The sequence below is a fragment of the Hypanus sabinus genome, chromosome 1, assembly GCF_030144855.1.
Source record: "Hypanus sabinus isolate sHypSab1 chromosome 1, sHypSab1.hap1, whole genome shotgun sequence".
Lineage (NCBI taxonomy): Eukaryota > Metazoa > Chordata > Chondrichthyes > Myliobatiformes > Dasyatidae > Hypanus > Hypanus sabinus.
In genome coordinates, this window is record NC_082706.1 from 143,403,877 (window position 1) to 143,417,196 (window position 13,320).

The following is a 13,320-nucleotide window of genomic DNA, read 5'->3' on the forward strand; positions in this document are numbered from 1 at the left end:
CTCTGGGAAGCCCTGAGCTGTAATAGCATTGTGCTAACTGCTACGGCAGAGGGGGCAGTTACTGGAAGCTGGAAAATGCAGCTGGAAACAGTGCTGGGTTGGCCCCAGAGAAAATTAACTGTGGGCCGGTGGTCCCACCTAGATCCAAGCACAACCCTTAACAGACAGTCCAGGTTGTAGTAGCCCACAAGGCCAGGCATCGTGATTGTGCACAGGAGAAAAGCCCTCTTTCCTAACATTTTTCCAAATCCTTTCGGGAAGCTCCTGAATAACCTGCTTCTATTGCTCCCTCAGATGCTACATCACCAGTTCACCTGCTGGGTAATTTCCTCTCCAGTGTTCTCACAAATTTTTTGAAACCTGTGTCCTCCATGACCTATGCCTTGTTCAAACCTTCCCAACTTTAAGATCCTATCCAAGCTGCTCTGGAGAGAATTTCTCTAGAACTTTACACTTCAATAAAGCTTTTCTCTTTGGAGCAATGGAGGGTAAGAGGTGACTTGATAAGGGGTATTGATAGAATGGACAGCCAGAGATATTTTCCCTGGGCGGTAATAGTTAGCATAATTTTAAGGTGATTCTATATGGGGGATGCTAAAGGCAAGTTTTTTTTTTAACAAAGAGAGTTGTGGGTGCGTCAAATGCACCACCATGGCTGGTGGCAGAGGCAGGTACGTTAGGGAGATATGGAAGACTCTGAGATAGGCACATGAAGGAAAGAAAAATGGAGGGCTATGTGGGAGGGAAGGGTGAGATTGATTTTGAAGAATGCTATAAGGTCATTTTAACATCAAGGGCCGAAGGGCTTGTACTGTGCTGTAGTGTTCTATGAAGGTTCTGCCTAATCTCACCAATATCCTACAGCCCTTTAAAGACAAGTTAAACATTTAAAAATGGGAGAATGTGCTTGCCTTTTCTTCGAGCGCATTAATATCTTGAATGAGATTCATACTGTCACTCTCCAGATTGTCAGTCCTTTTCACCTGATCATCAACTATAGCTCGATAATCATCCAGTTCATCCTGAAAAAGGAACAAATTCACCCAGGTACATCAGTACAACTCCATTTGGGACTTACGATGCTTTTTGTCAGGTCTCTAAGTAAAGTTTTGAAATGTCGGATAGTAAAACAAGAGACGTTTCTATATTTCTTAGCCCCAAAATCCCTTTTGTACACCTTAATACTACTACTGATTCGATTGGAAGATTTTTAATTGTTACTGGTTTATTATGCGAGCAAAAGGTAGCTCTGGTGTGTGTACACGAACCTAATGTAGATAATTCTGATTTTTTTAAGGAACTTTTTTCAGAGTTACCGAATCTCAATGAATATAAGCTGATCATGGGTGGTGACTTTAATTGTTGTTTAAATCTGGCGATTGACAGGTCATCAACCAATCCGTCGCTTCCAAATAAAGCGGCAGCTTGTATTAACTCTTTTTTATTAGAATATCGCCTTGTCGATATTTGGAGATATAAACACCCCAATGATAAAGATTTCTCTTTTTTCTCACATGTCCATCATAAATATTCTCGAATTGATTACTTTTTTTTAAGATACACATATGTTAAACTCTGTTGTTGAACGTGCATATTACATCATTGTGCTTTCAGATCACGCGCCTTTAAAGTTAACCCTTAAGCTTTCAGATAGATTTTTCTACCCTAACCCTAACCCTAATGCGCGGGCCCTAACCCTAACGATGCTCTGTCTCAGGTCTCTAAGTAAAGTTTTGAGATGGATGTGAAAATGAGAGCACACATCATTCCAAATGCCACTTCTCATGCATACCTTGGTTCGTTTTATGGCCTTATCCAAATTGTTCATACGAAGGTGAGTACTGACACTGACGTTTGCATTTTGAAACTGCAGTTTGATTTTTTGAATGTCAGAATCCATCTGGTCCAAGTCATATAAGAGTGTTTCCACACAGCTGTCGCAAGCTGGAGACGAAGAACAGGGGCAGAAAAGGGACGTTAGCAGAGACATGACATATATCTCTCGACTCTCACCATACAAAGAATTATATCCATATGTGTCACTGCTTGGTACAGCAACTGCCCAGCTCATGTCCACATGAAACTGCAGAGAGTTTTAGACACAGTTCAGCACACACAAACCAATCTCCTCTCTGTTACACTTCTCGCTGCCTCAGTAAAGCAGCCAGCATGATCAAAGACCCCTCCTACTCCATGCATTTTCTCGTCTTCCCTCTTCCATGAGACAGGTTTAAAAGCCTGACAGCACATACACTAGGCTCAAGGACAGCTTCTATCCCACTGTTAGAAAACAACCAGCTCTCTAATATGATAAAGTGTACATTTGAACTCACAATCCATCTCTTAATGACCTTGTACACACTTGTTTACCACTGTCACTTTTCAGTTTGCATTCTTATTGGTTTATCTTGTTCTACCTCAATACACTATATAAAAGCATGATCTGTATGAACAGTGTGCTAGGACAAGCCTTTCACTGTATTTCCTCCTTGTACGTGTGATAAGGAGGAATTTCTTTAGCCAGAGGGAGGTGAATCCATGGAAGTCACTGCCACAGAAAGCTGTGGAGTCCAGGTTATTGGGTATATTTACAGTGGGGCTGAAAGGTTCTTGATTAGTAAGGGTGTCACAGATTAAGAGGAAAAGGCAGGAGAATGGGGCTAAGAGGGAATATAAATCAGACGTGATTGAATAGGGGGCAGATTCAATGGGCAGAATGGCCTCAATTTCCTCCAGTAACTTAATAATAAACCAATTCTGTTGAAAGGGAATGCTCTTGTGATGCAGAAGTATTCCCATCCACAAAATAATATTAACTTCTGAGTTGTTAGCCTGCAGCTTCTGCTGGCTGTATCAGCCAACTGTTGAGTACATAGATATTCTGACTCTAGGTTTTCTGCTGTTAGGGAAATACTTATCTTTAAGTGTTGCTTATTGTGGGCCTTGGGATCTATGACAGTTATCGAGCCCTGAAATGCTGTTGTAATAGAAGAAATACTTATTCTAAATTGTAATTGATCAATGAGATATTCGGCTGATGAAACATTATCACAGAGACATACAGCACAAACGGATCCCCATGTCCATGCGGACTTCTGTGTCAAGTGATACTAATCTATTAGGAGTGTATCATTCTAACATTTTGCCTATTCAATTATCTGTCTAAATGACCTTAAATGACCTAGCAATTGTATCTGATTCCACCACCCTCTCTGGCAGCACTTTATCAACATTTCTCTGTATAAAAAGTTTACCCCTCACCTCCCTTTTAAAACTCTTTCCTCTCACCTTAAACCAATGCCTTTTGCATTTGATACTCCTACCACATGAAAAAGCTGCTGACTATCTACACAATGCCTCTCACCATCTTATATACTTCGACCAATGATATTAAGCTTGATTGTGATTGATTCTTCACCCTCCAGGGAGAAAAGGCCCAGCCTATCCAATCTCTCCCCATCACTAAAGTCCTCCAGTCCAGACAACATCCTTCTGCATCTTCTCCGTATTCTCTCCAGTACAACCATATCTTTCATATGGTATGGTGATTAGAATGCACACAATACTCCAAGTGTGGCTCAAGCAATGTCTGGTAAAGTTACAATATAATGTCCTAACTCTTTCATTCTGAACTTGGGACTTTGTTACAGTGATGAATGATGGGGAACAGAAAGAGGATTGGGAACAACTGACGGTCTAGGCAAATGCATCATGCTCAATGACAAAGTTGTTCAATAAACCCTACTCCTCCTTCCTTCCAGCATTTTATCAATACTTATTAATGGTTACCACTGAATCTATTTTGACCAATATTCAGTACATCCTATAGAGTCAGAATTCTACATCCTATAGAGACAGCTGGGAAACAGCCCTTCAGTCCAACCGGTCCATGCCAACCAAGGTTCCCATCCAAGCTAGTCCCATTTGCCTATATTTGACCCTCTTACCCTTTCTATACATGTACTAAGTGCCTTTTAAATGTTAAGATACCTGCTTCAATATACTGACCATGCTCTGGGTGAAGCAGTGGCTCCTCAGATTCCTATTAAATCTCGCTCCTCTTTCCTTAAATCTGTACCCTCTATTTCTTGATTTCCCAAACCTGGGAAAAAGATCATGTGCATTGACCCTATCTGCCCCTCATGATTTTATACATCCCTATAAGATCACCCTTCACTCTCTTACACTCCACTGAATAAAGACCTATAACCCAGATCCATATCACAAATCAGGGCACAAAGGAAGACTTGGGGTAATGACTGGGATCTGGTGGCTCGAGCCCCTATCAGCCTCCCCTCCCCAGAAATGCCAGAAGCCAGGACAGAGCTAATTACTCACTGTCACACTTTTCATCAGAACTGGTATCTTTTGGTTCCTCGTTTGTACAATCTGTGAAGAGACAAAACACATTAATGAGTCGAGTATGTGATGGACATTAGGAAGAAAACAATGAATGTAGGGATTCTAAGGAGAGAGACAAAAGACAGGAATATTTTAAGCAATGACCATATTTACTTGTTCCTGTTTAATACAGTAGCGCAAAACTGAAACACAATTTAGAAAGAAAACACAGCCCTTTGAGTTCATGCTGACCATCAGCCACACATTTAAACAAATCCTACGTTAAGATCAATTTGTTTTTATTCTTACCACATCAATTCACCACCCCTCTTGCCAGATTCTACCCTTCACCTTCACACAATGGACCCACGCAGCCACAGGGAGAATGTGGCAAACTCCACACAGACTGCACCAGAGGTCAGAATCGACCCTGGGTCTCTGCCAATGCAAGTACACTTAATAAAGTTTCACAGACACAGACAAATACGTGGACAAGAATGATTGAGAAGGATATGGGACAAACGCAGCCAAGTGGGTAGCTAACTAGGCCAGCACTGATGAGCAACACACACAAGATGCTGGAGGAACTCAGCAAGCCAGGCAGCATCAATGGAAAAAAGTACAGTTGACATTTCGGACCAAAACCCTTCAGCATTGTTGACGGGCTGAGCAGTAGGGCCTGGTTCCATGCTGTTTGACTCTATGACTAACTGTGCCACTATTCAATGCATATTTTGGATTAGAGCTGTGCCAGAGCTGTCTGCTATTGTCCACTGCAGACCATTGGGTGAAAACATTTGCCCTGCAGCTCCATGCATCTGGGAGGTGGATTGGTGAGAGAACAGCTGGGACCTTACTGACCAACCCATCTCCTTAACCAGCAGAGTTAGGGACTGAGGAAGAAACAAAGGAATAAGAGTGGAGGGAGAATAGGTGGGGGCTACAAATCTCAGAGCTCATGTCATAGATGACAATCAGTGTGCAATTTACCATATCAATTTAATGTATGAAGAGTGTTTGATGGCTCTGGGGTTTAGAAGAATGACGGTGGGTCTCATTGAAACTTATCAAATATTGGAAGGCTGAGGTAGAGTGGATGTGGAGAGACTGTTTCTGATAGAGGGAGAGTTTTAGTATCAGAGGGCACAGCTTCAAAACAGAAGGACATCCCTTTAAAATAGAGATGAGGTTGGTGAATCTGTGGAATTCATTGCCACAGATGGCTGTGGAGGACAAGTCATCGGGTACTGTATATTTCAAGCAGAGACTGATATGTTCTTGATTAGTAAGGGTGTCAAAGATTACAGGGAGAAAGCAGGATACTGAGTTTGAGAGGGAAAATAAGTCAGCCATAAATGCTATTAGAGACAGCAACCCATTCCAATTCTGCTGCTGTCAGTAAGGAATTTGTACATTCTCCCCGACCATGTGGGTTTCCTCCAACATCATCTTTATTCATCATATCCATTCACATGTGTTAGGAAATTGCTGTGGTGTGTTGGTGTTGCATGCAACAAAAGTGACAATATTCAACAATAAAGAATTATATAAAAATAAAGTTAGAAGTACTAGTTTAGAATAAGATGTACATACATACCAGCATGTATTTACAATGTAAACAGTGTTATAAGAAGTGATTTAAAGAGTTTACAGTGGAGTGACTGAGGTAATAGATGGAGGCGGGAGGGGAAGGGCTACTGTAACTAGAGAGGTTGATGAGATTAACTGCCTAGGGGAGGAAATTTAAGGAGGCGTGAAGTTTTTTTTAAAAGGCTCTATTGTGCTTTCCTGCCGTGGTGGAAGGTACATCCCACAGAGGGGCTAGTCTGTGTCACTGGGCTGGAAGGGCCTGTTACTCTGCTGGATCTATAAAAACATCCAAGGTTGATTGGGAAGTCTTGTATTACATTTCAGATTTCTTCCACAGGAAAGATGCAATGAATTGGAAGATAAAAAGATGATACTAGTGAACCATTTAATAGTTTTATAGATTGAAGCTGTCCTTGAGCCCGGTGGTACGAGCCTTTAGGATTTTGCACCTTCTGCTTGCAGGTAGGGAGGAGTGAGAATGTCCATTGGTGAGGCTTGGGTTAATGCAGAAAAGCAGTGCTGAGATAGATCAGTCATGATCGTAATGCATGATGGCACAGGCATGATGGGCCAAATAGTCTCCTGCTCCTGTCTTTAGTGTTGTGTGACGTGCTTACCTTTGCAATTGTTGCACTGTCCTGTCAGGGGGTCACAGCTGCTCAGGTCTGCATTGCTGCACTGACATTTCCGACATTTGCTCCCAATCTCCATCGGGTTCCCAAAGTAACCGGGAGCACACCTGTGGGTGACATTAACCATAAACTCAATGCAACCGGTCCGTTTCGGCACAAACTTCCTGTCTACCCTGGGCAGGTGGAGCAGTAGTGGAGAGCTAACATCTCACATCAATTCAGATTGTCAGAACAGAACAAGGGCAGGAGTGGACACACACAGTAACTGCAGACAGTAAAAATCTGGAGTAACACTCACAAGAAATGATGGAGGAACTCAGCAAGTCAGGTAGCATCTAAGGAGGTAAACACCACCCGCTCAGCTAATATGTTCCAGATGCCAACCACCCTCTGGGAGAAAAAGAAAGTCTTTCTCAAATCTCCTCTAAAGCTGTCACCCTAAACCTGGTCCCTCTAGTATCAGTGCACCATCAAGATACATCTCAGCTTGGTACAGCGACTGCTCTGTCTGTGACCACAAGAAACCGCAGAGACCTGCAGACACGGCTCAGCATATCACTGAAACCAGCCAACCCTCATGGACTCTGTTTACATTTCCTGCTGCCTTGGTAAAGCAGCCAGCATAATCAAATACCCACCCACCCTGATCATTCTCTCTTCTTCCCCTTCCCATCATGGTTCTATTCTGGTGTTATACGGTTGAGTTGTTTCCCAGTTAAATAGGGTGGACTCCTGACCTCACAGTTTACCTTGTTATGAATTTGCACATTATTTGTCTGCCTGCTCTGTACTTTCTCTGTAATTGTAATACTTTATTCTGCATTCTATTAATGCAATCTTTGAATGAATTGATCTGCATGAACAGTATGCAAGACAAGTTTTTCACTGTAACAGTTACGACTGTTACAAGTAGATATTTCCAAGTTTGCTAATATCCACTTTATCTGTTCTCCCAATAGTTTCTCACACTTCTTGGGTGCCCCTTCAACCTTCTCTGCTCCAAGGAGAGCAATCCCAGACTCTCCAAACCATACTCATAACTGAGAAGTTCTGTTCCAGGAACATCCTGGTGAACCTCCCATGTGAAGCGCGATCATGTCCTTCCCATGGTGCGATGACCAGATGTGCATATGGCATTTCAGCTGTGGCCTAACAAGAGCTTTATAACTTTGACTGTCCTCTTATTCGAAGAGCAGAAACCAACCTCTCACAGCTTGTCCCGGTGTAGCCCGTTCTACAGGAACACTTCATGGCACCCTCGATCTCATCACAATGTGTGGCAAAGCTGTGGTGGAAAGTAAGTTATAGGTCACCAATAAAGGAGGATGATATTGAATTACTGTTTCAGAGTTTGGTTCTGTGGTTCTTACTTGTTAGAGGGATGTGTGTGTGGACAAGCACAAGGGCTGCAGACACCCTGGGCAGCATTTCCATAGAAACCTGCTTGACATCGTTCACAGTGATTCCCTTCTGTATTATCTTGACAGCCCTGTAACAGAAGAGAACAACAGTTTAGTTCAGGATGATGGTCACTGAACTCACTGAGTATAGCACGGGAACAGGCCCTTCCAAAGTGAAAATACTGTAGACCAGACCAGAATAGTGCAGTCCAGGCTCTTTGGCCCACGAAGATGTGCCAACATTCTAACCCACTCCAAGATCAATCTAACACCCCACTCCCACATAGCTCTCCATATTTCTTTCATCCGTGTGCCTTATACCCTGTAACAATATCTTAAATGCCTCCAAAGTATCTGCTTCGATCACTTCCCCTGGCACCTGTCACTCTATATAAAAAAAACTACCATTGACATCTGCCCCTGGTACTTTCCTCCAATCACCTTAAAATTATGTCTTCTTATATTAGCTCTTGCTGCCCTGGGAAAAAAGTGTTCACTCTACTTATGCTTCTCATCACCCTATACACTTCTATCTGATGTAATTCTACATGATGTAAATCTCTTCAACCTGTATATGATGATCCCTCAGTTCCTGGCATATCGATGAATCCCCTTAAACACTACTGTCGCCATTCTTCCTCCACCACCCACCAGCCCATTCCAGGCACCCACCACTGCTGTCTTGCACGTCTCCCTTAGTCACTCCCCACCTCATCTTGTAGTCTAGTATTAGACATTTCCATCCCGGGGAGAAAAAGATTCTGACTATCCCATCTACACTTCTCATAACTTTACTAACTTCTATCAGGTCTCCTCTCCCCCTCTGTCATTCCAGAGAAAACAATCCGAGTTTGTCCAACCTCTCTTTATAGTTTAAATCTCCATTTCAGACAGCACCCTGGTGAACCTAATCTGCACCTTCTCCAAAACCTCCACATCTTTCCTGTACGGGACGAACACAATTGCATGGAGTTTCCCACATGTGGCCTTTCAAAGTTTTATACACCTTCAGTATGACTTCCTGACTGAAAGACTAACAAGCTAAGAAATACTCAACAAATACTAGCAGCATCTGTGAAGAGTGGATCAGCTACCATAAACCAACCAACCTATATACACATGGGAGGCTAGAGGTCGACAGAGTAGGGGGTGGTGTAGAATATGTGGCGATCAATAATGGAGAGAGAGCAGAAGTGTTCGCCAGCTTTGATCAGAATTGGCTGGACCACTCTGTAAATATTTCAAAAGTCTTGGTTTAGTATCTGAGCAGCCGGAAAGCAGACAGTAGTGAGGAGGTTACCACGGCCAGGAAGCCACACAGTGGCACAGTGGGTAAAGCCATTGCCTCAACTCCAGAGAGAGGGGGCTTTCTATAAAAATTAGTAAAGTTTGACAGGGACCTGCCAAATTTCTTTAGCCTCCTCTGGAAGTAGAGGAACTGGTGAGCCTTCTTGGCCATGGTTCAGCCAGGACAGGCGACTGGTGATGTTCTCTCCTAGGAACTTGAAGCTCTCAGCCATTTTGACCTCAGCCTGATTGATGTGACATTGATGCTGCAGTTTTAAGTTCATTAGTCTATGCAGGACTATGGGGAAGAACTGGGGAGTGGGAATCAATGGATAGTTTGCTCAGCCTGAAGGGGAAGCTGAGTCTGATTCAACAGCACTAACAAGACTACTAGACATATACCAGAGAGACTGGGGCCAATCTCTTCAATCATGGACATGCAGGGCCAAATGACCTTTGTGTGTGCTATAGGATTCTATCTATTACTATCTGTGAAATGAGAGTATAGAGTCATACAGCCACAGGGTAATACAGCATGGATTCAGGCCCTTAGGCCCAACCAGTCCATGCTGACCAAGGTGCCTATCCAGCTAGTCCCAATGTCCTGCATTTGGCCCATTTCCCTCTAAGGCCTGTCCCTCCAAGTGCTACTTAAATGATACTACTGTACTTGTCTGATGGACCATCAATAATTCTCGGAGACGGGAGGTGAACGGTAGGCTTTTATTAGCAGCAAAAGGGACCATGATATCTTGGAGATGAGGGAGGAGCAGTGCTTCCAATCACCTTTATACAGGGGGTCTGTGGGAGGAGCCACAGGAGCAGACAGCAGAGGGGTGTGTCCAGACAGGTATACATAGTTTACCACATTGTCTCAACCATTTCCTCTTGCAGCTTGGTCCATGTACTCACCACCCTCTCCATGAAAAACTTGCCCCTCAGGTCCCATTTAAATCTTACCCCTCTCACCCTGTATCTAAGCCCCGAGACTTGGACTCTCCTACCCTCAGGAAAAGTCTGTTACCATCCACCTTACCTTTGCCTTCCATATTTTTAAACACTGTACATTCTCATTCTCCTACGTTCCAAGGAATAAAGACCTAGTCTGGCCAACTTCTCCATATAACTCAGGTCCTATGGTTCTGGCACATTCTCGTAAATCTTTTCTACTAAGTACAAAAGCTGTAAAAAGTACATTAATTATCAGGAGAAATTCCAAATAAAGCAGCATTAAAAGAAACTTAGTGCTCCAAGTCACAACTGCATGTCACCACCTACTCCTGGTCCAATCCTTGCTCTCAGGTTGTGTGGACATATTCCACTTCATTAGGAGGGAGTAGGATACAAGCAGGGGGATTATTAATTAAAATCTTTAAACTCTGCCTCTAAGAAGAATTTCTTATCTTTCCTTAAGTGATCTCCTCTCATTCTACTGAGCGCTGTAGCAGTTTTTAAAATGAACTCTAGGTGTTTTCTCTCTGTCGTAGTTTTTCAGGATCTGATGTCACTGGCAAACCCAGCTTCTACCCACCCATGCCTCCAAGTGGTATATAGGAGTGCCTGAGGACATTTAAAAATTATAGCAGATGTTCATATTAATCCATGTTATTCACACTGTGAAGACTAGTAACTGGACACGCCCACTTGATTCAACTGTAACACTTAAGAATAATTTGGATGGGAGGGATTTGGAGGGATATGGTCCAGGTGCAGGGACTGCAAATGGAACTATGCAGAAGGCCAGGTTGGCATGGACTAGTTGGGCTGAATGGCCTGTTTCTGTGATACAGTGCTTTATGGCTTTTTTTCTGAAAGTGCAGTTTCAGTGTAGAGTCCTGAGGGCTGTAACATGCCCAGACAGAAACTGCTGAGCTGCTCCTCGAGCTTGCATTGGACTTGGTTGGAACAGAGGAGGAGGTAAGGAAGAGGCCAGATTGGACAGCTGGGAAAGTAAAATTACTTCATGAATGAATCCTGGAATCAGGGTCAAAGAGTAGACACAGATTCAATTGTACAATTTAAGAGGGGTTTGGATAGGTATGTGGATGGAAGGGATATGGTCTGGGTGCAAATAGATCAGGTTGACATGAATCTAGATGGGCTAAAGCATCTGTTTCTGTGCCATTGTACACTCTGACTCTTTGACTATATATTCTTTATCAAAGTTCACTTTCCTCATATAACTTTCTTTTAATAATGCTTTCCCTTAGCAGAGATGTCTAAAAATTAGTGGGCATCAGATTGGGGTGAAGGTTTACAGAGGATTTAAAAAAGAACTTTTGTACAAGAGGGTCACTGTAATCAGGAATGCACTGTTTGTTGGGGTGTTGGCGGCAGACTCACACAACACTGAAGTACCTAGCTGAGCCCTTGAATGACCAAGGCACAGGAGGCTATGCACCAAGTGCTGGCGACTGGCATTAGTGACAACAGCTACTTGATGATCTGCATGGACATGGTGGGCCAAAGGGCGTGATTCTGTGCTGTGCGACTACATTGTAACTTCAGAGTACTTGCTGTGAATGGTTTGCACAATTAATTAATCTTCTTTGACAAATATTCAAATAAATTAATTTCCACAGTCTCACTTAAAGGCATTCAGATCAATTATATTGTAATATTTGTTCAACAGCTTGTGCATACTTCATACTAATCTCAGTTAACTGCTGCCCAACCCTATGTGGTAAATCAATTGGAATCACTGTAGAGAGGAGTTTACAATACTCATTATTAAAGAATTATAGTCACATAGCATAGAAACAGGCTCTTCGGCCCATACTGAATATGCAAGTCATGACATCTATCTAATCTAATCCTGTTTGCCTGCACTGAGCGTTATCTCTCTCCTCCGTTCCTATCCAAGCATTTGTCCAAATGCCTGCTGAATGTTGTAACCTGCCTCTACCACTTGCTCTGGCAGTTTGCTCCACATGCCCATCTCCCTCTGGGTGAAAAACTTGTTATGGAAAAGCAGCTAAAATGCTCCCAAGGAAGGAGCTTTGAGCAAAGAATCTGAACCAAAATTGGAAAATAACTTTTTTCCTGTCCATCAGAAGAAGGGATTTGCTGTCCTTTGTTTGATTGCAGACCTGTCAATGACACAAGTTACATCCTTGCCTCCAGGGAGGTTAAGGATGGGATGGATAATAAATGCTGGGATTGCCCGTGCAGCCTGAGTACCACAAACGTAGAAATAAAATAAATCAAGATTTTATATAGATCTGTTGTGTAGTGAACTCACATCTGCGATTTACTGCACAGTGATTCTGAGCACAAATCCAAGCAATACACACAAAGTGCTGGAGGAACTCAGCAGGTAAGGCAGCATCTATGGAAGGATATAATGTGACTCTAGATGCTACAGTTCCCTGACTAAGTACCACAAATCGTGTTCTTATTAAAATTGTCATAAAGGCATTGAGTTAGCAGCATGGAAACAGGCTCTTCAGCCCAATTGATCCATGCTGACCAAGATCTCTATTTAATTTAGTCCCATTTGCCAGTGTTTGTCCCATAACCTTCTAAACCTTTTCACGTATCTATCCAATGGCCTTTAAAATTTGTCAATGTACCTGCCTCAAGCTCTGGCAGCACCTCCAGAGAGATGCCTCCTTTTGTGCATAATTTATGTTCAATTCATTTTCTTTCTGGCAAACTCTGCTTACTTGATGCTTTATGCCTGTGATGCTGCTGCAATTAAGCTTTTTTCATTGCACTTATGCATGTGACAATAAACTGGATTTTCACTTTGACTTTTTGCTAAGATCATAAGCATCAGCTCCAATTTCAATGCACAAAGACAGAAAAAAAAACTCCCCCGCGTTGATCTCTGAAAAACGTGCCAGTGTGAACTGGTTTTGAAAGGGCGGCCCAGTAGTGTGATGGCTAGCGTAACACTATTACAGCACCAGCAACCCGAGCTCAATTCCGCCACAGTCTGCAAGGAGTTTCTACATTCTCTTTGTGGCTGCGTGGGGTTCCTTTGGCTGCTCCAGTTTCCTCCCAGATTCCAAAGGTGCACTGGTTAGTAAGTTAACCGGTTACATAGATGTAATTGGGTGGTTCGGGCT

At 42.9% G+C, this 13,320-nt stretch overlaps 1 protein-coding gene across 1 annotated transcript in view; it reads right to left on the bottom strand.

The window, feature by feature from the left end:
* The window catches only part of LOC132404944 (laminin subunit alpha-3-like), a 307,054-nt gene that overhangs the window by 49,848 nt on the left and 243,886 nt on the right, over nt 1–13,320 (bottom strand). The window contains 6 exon segments of the mRNA XM_059989599.1: nt 912–1,022; nt 1,793–1,944; nt 4,339–4,389; nt 6,549–6,670; nt 7,768–7,848; nt 7,934–8,052. Coding sequence (XP_059845582.1) covers nt 912–1,022; nt 1,793–1,944; nt 4,339–4,389; nt 6,549–6,670; nt 7,768–7,848; nt 7,934–8,052 — 636 coding nt within the window.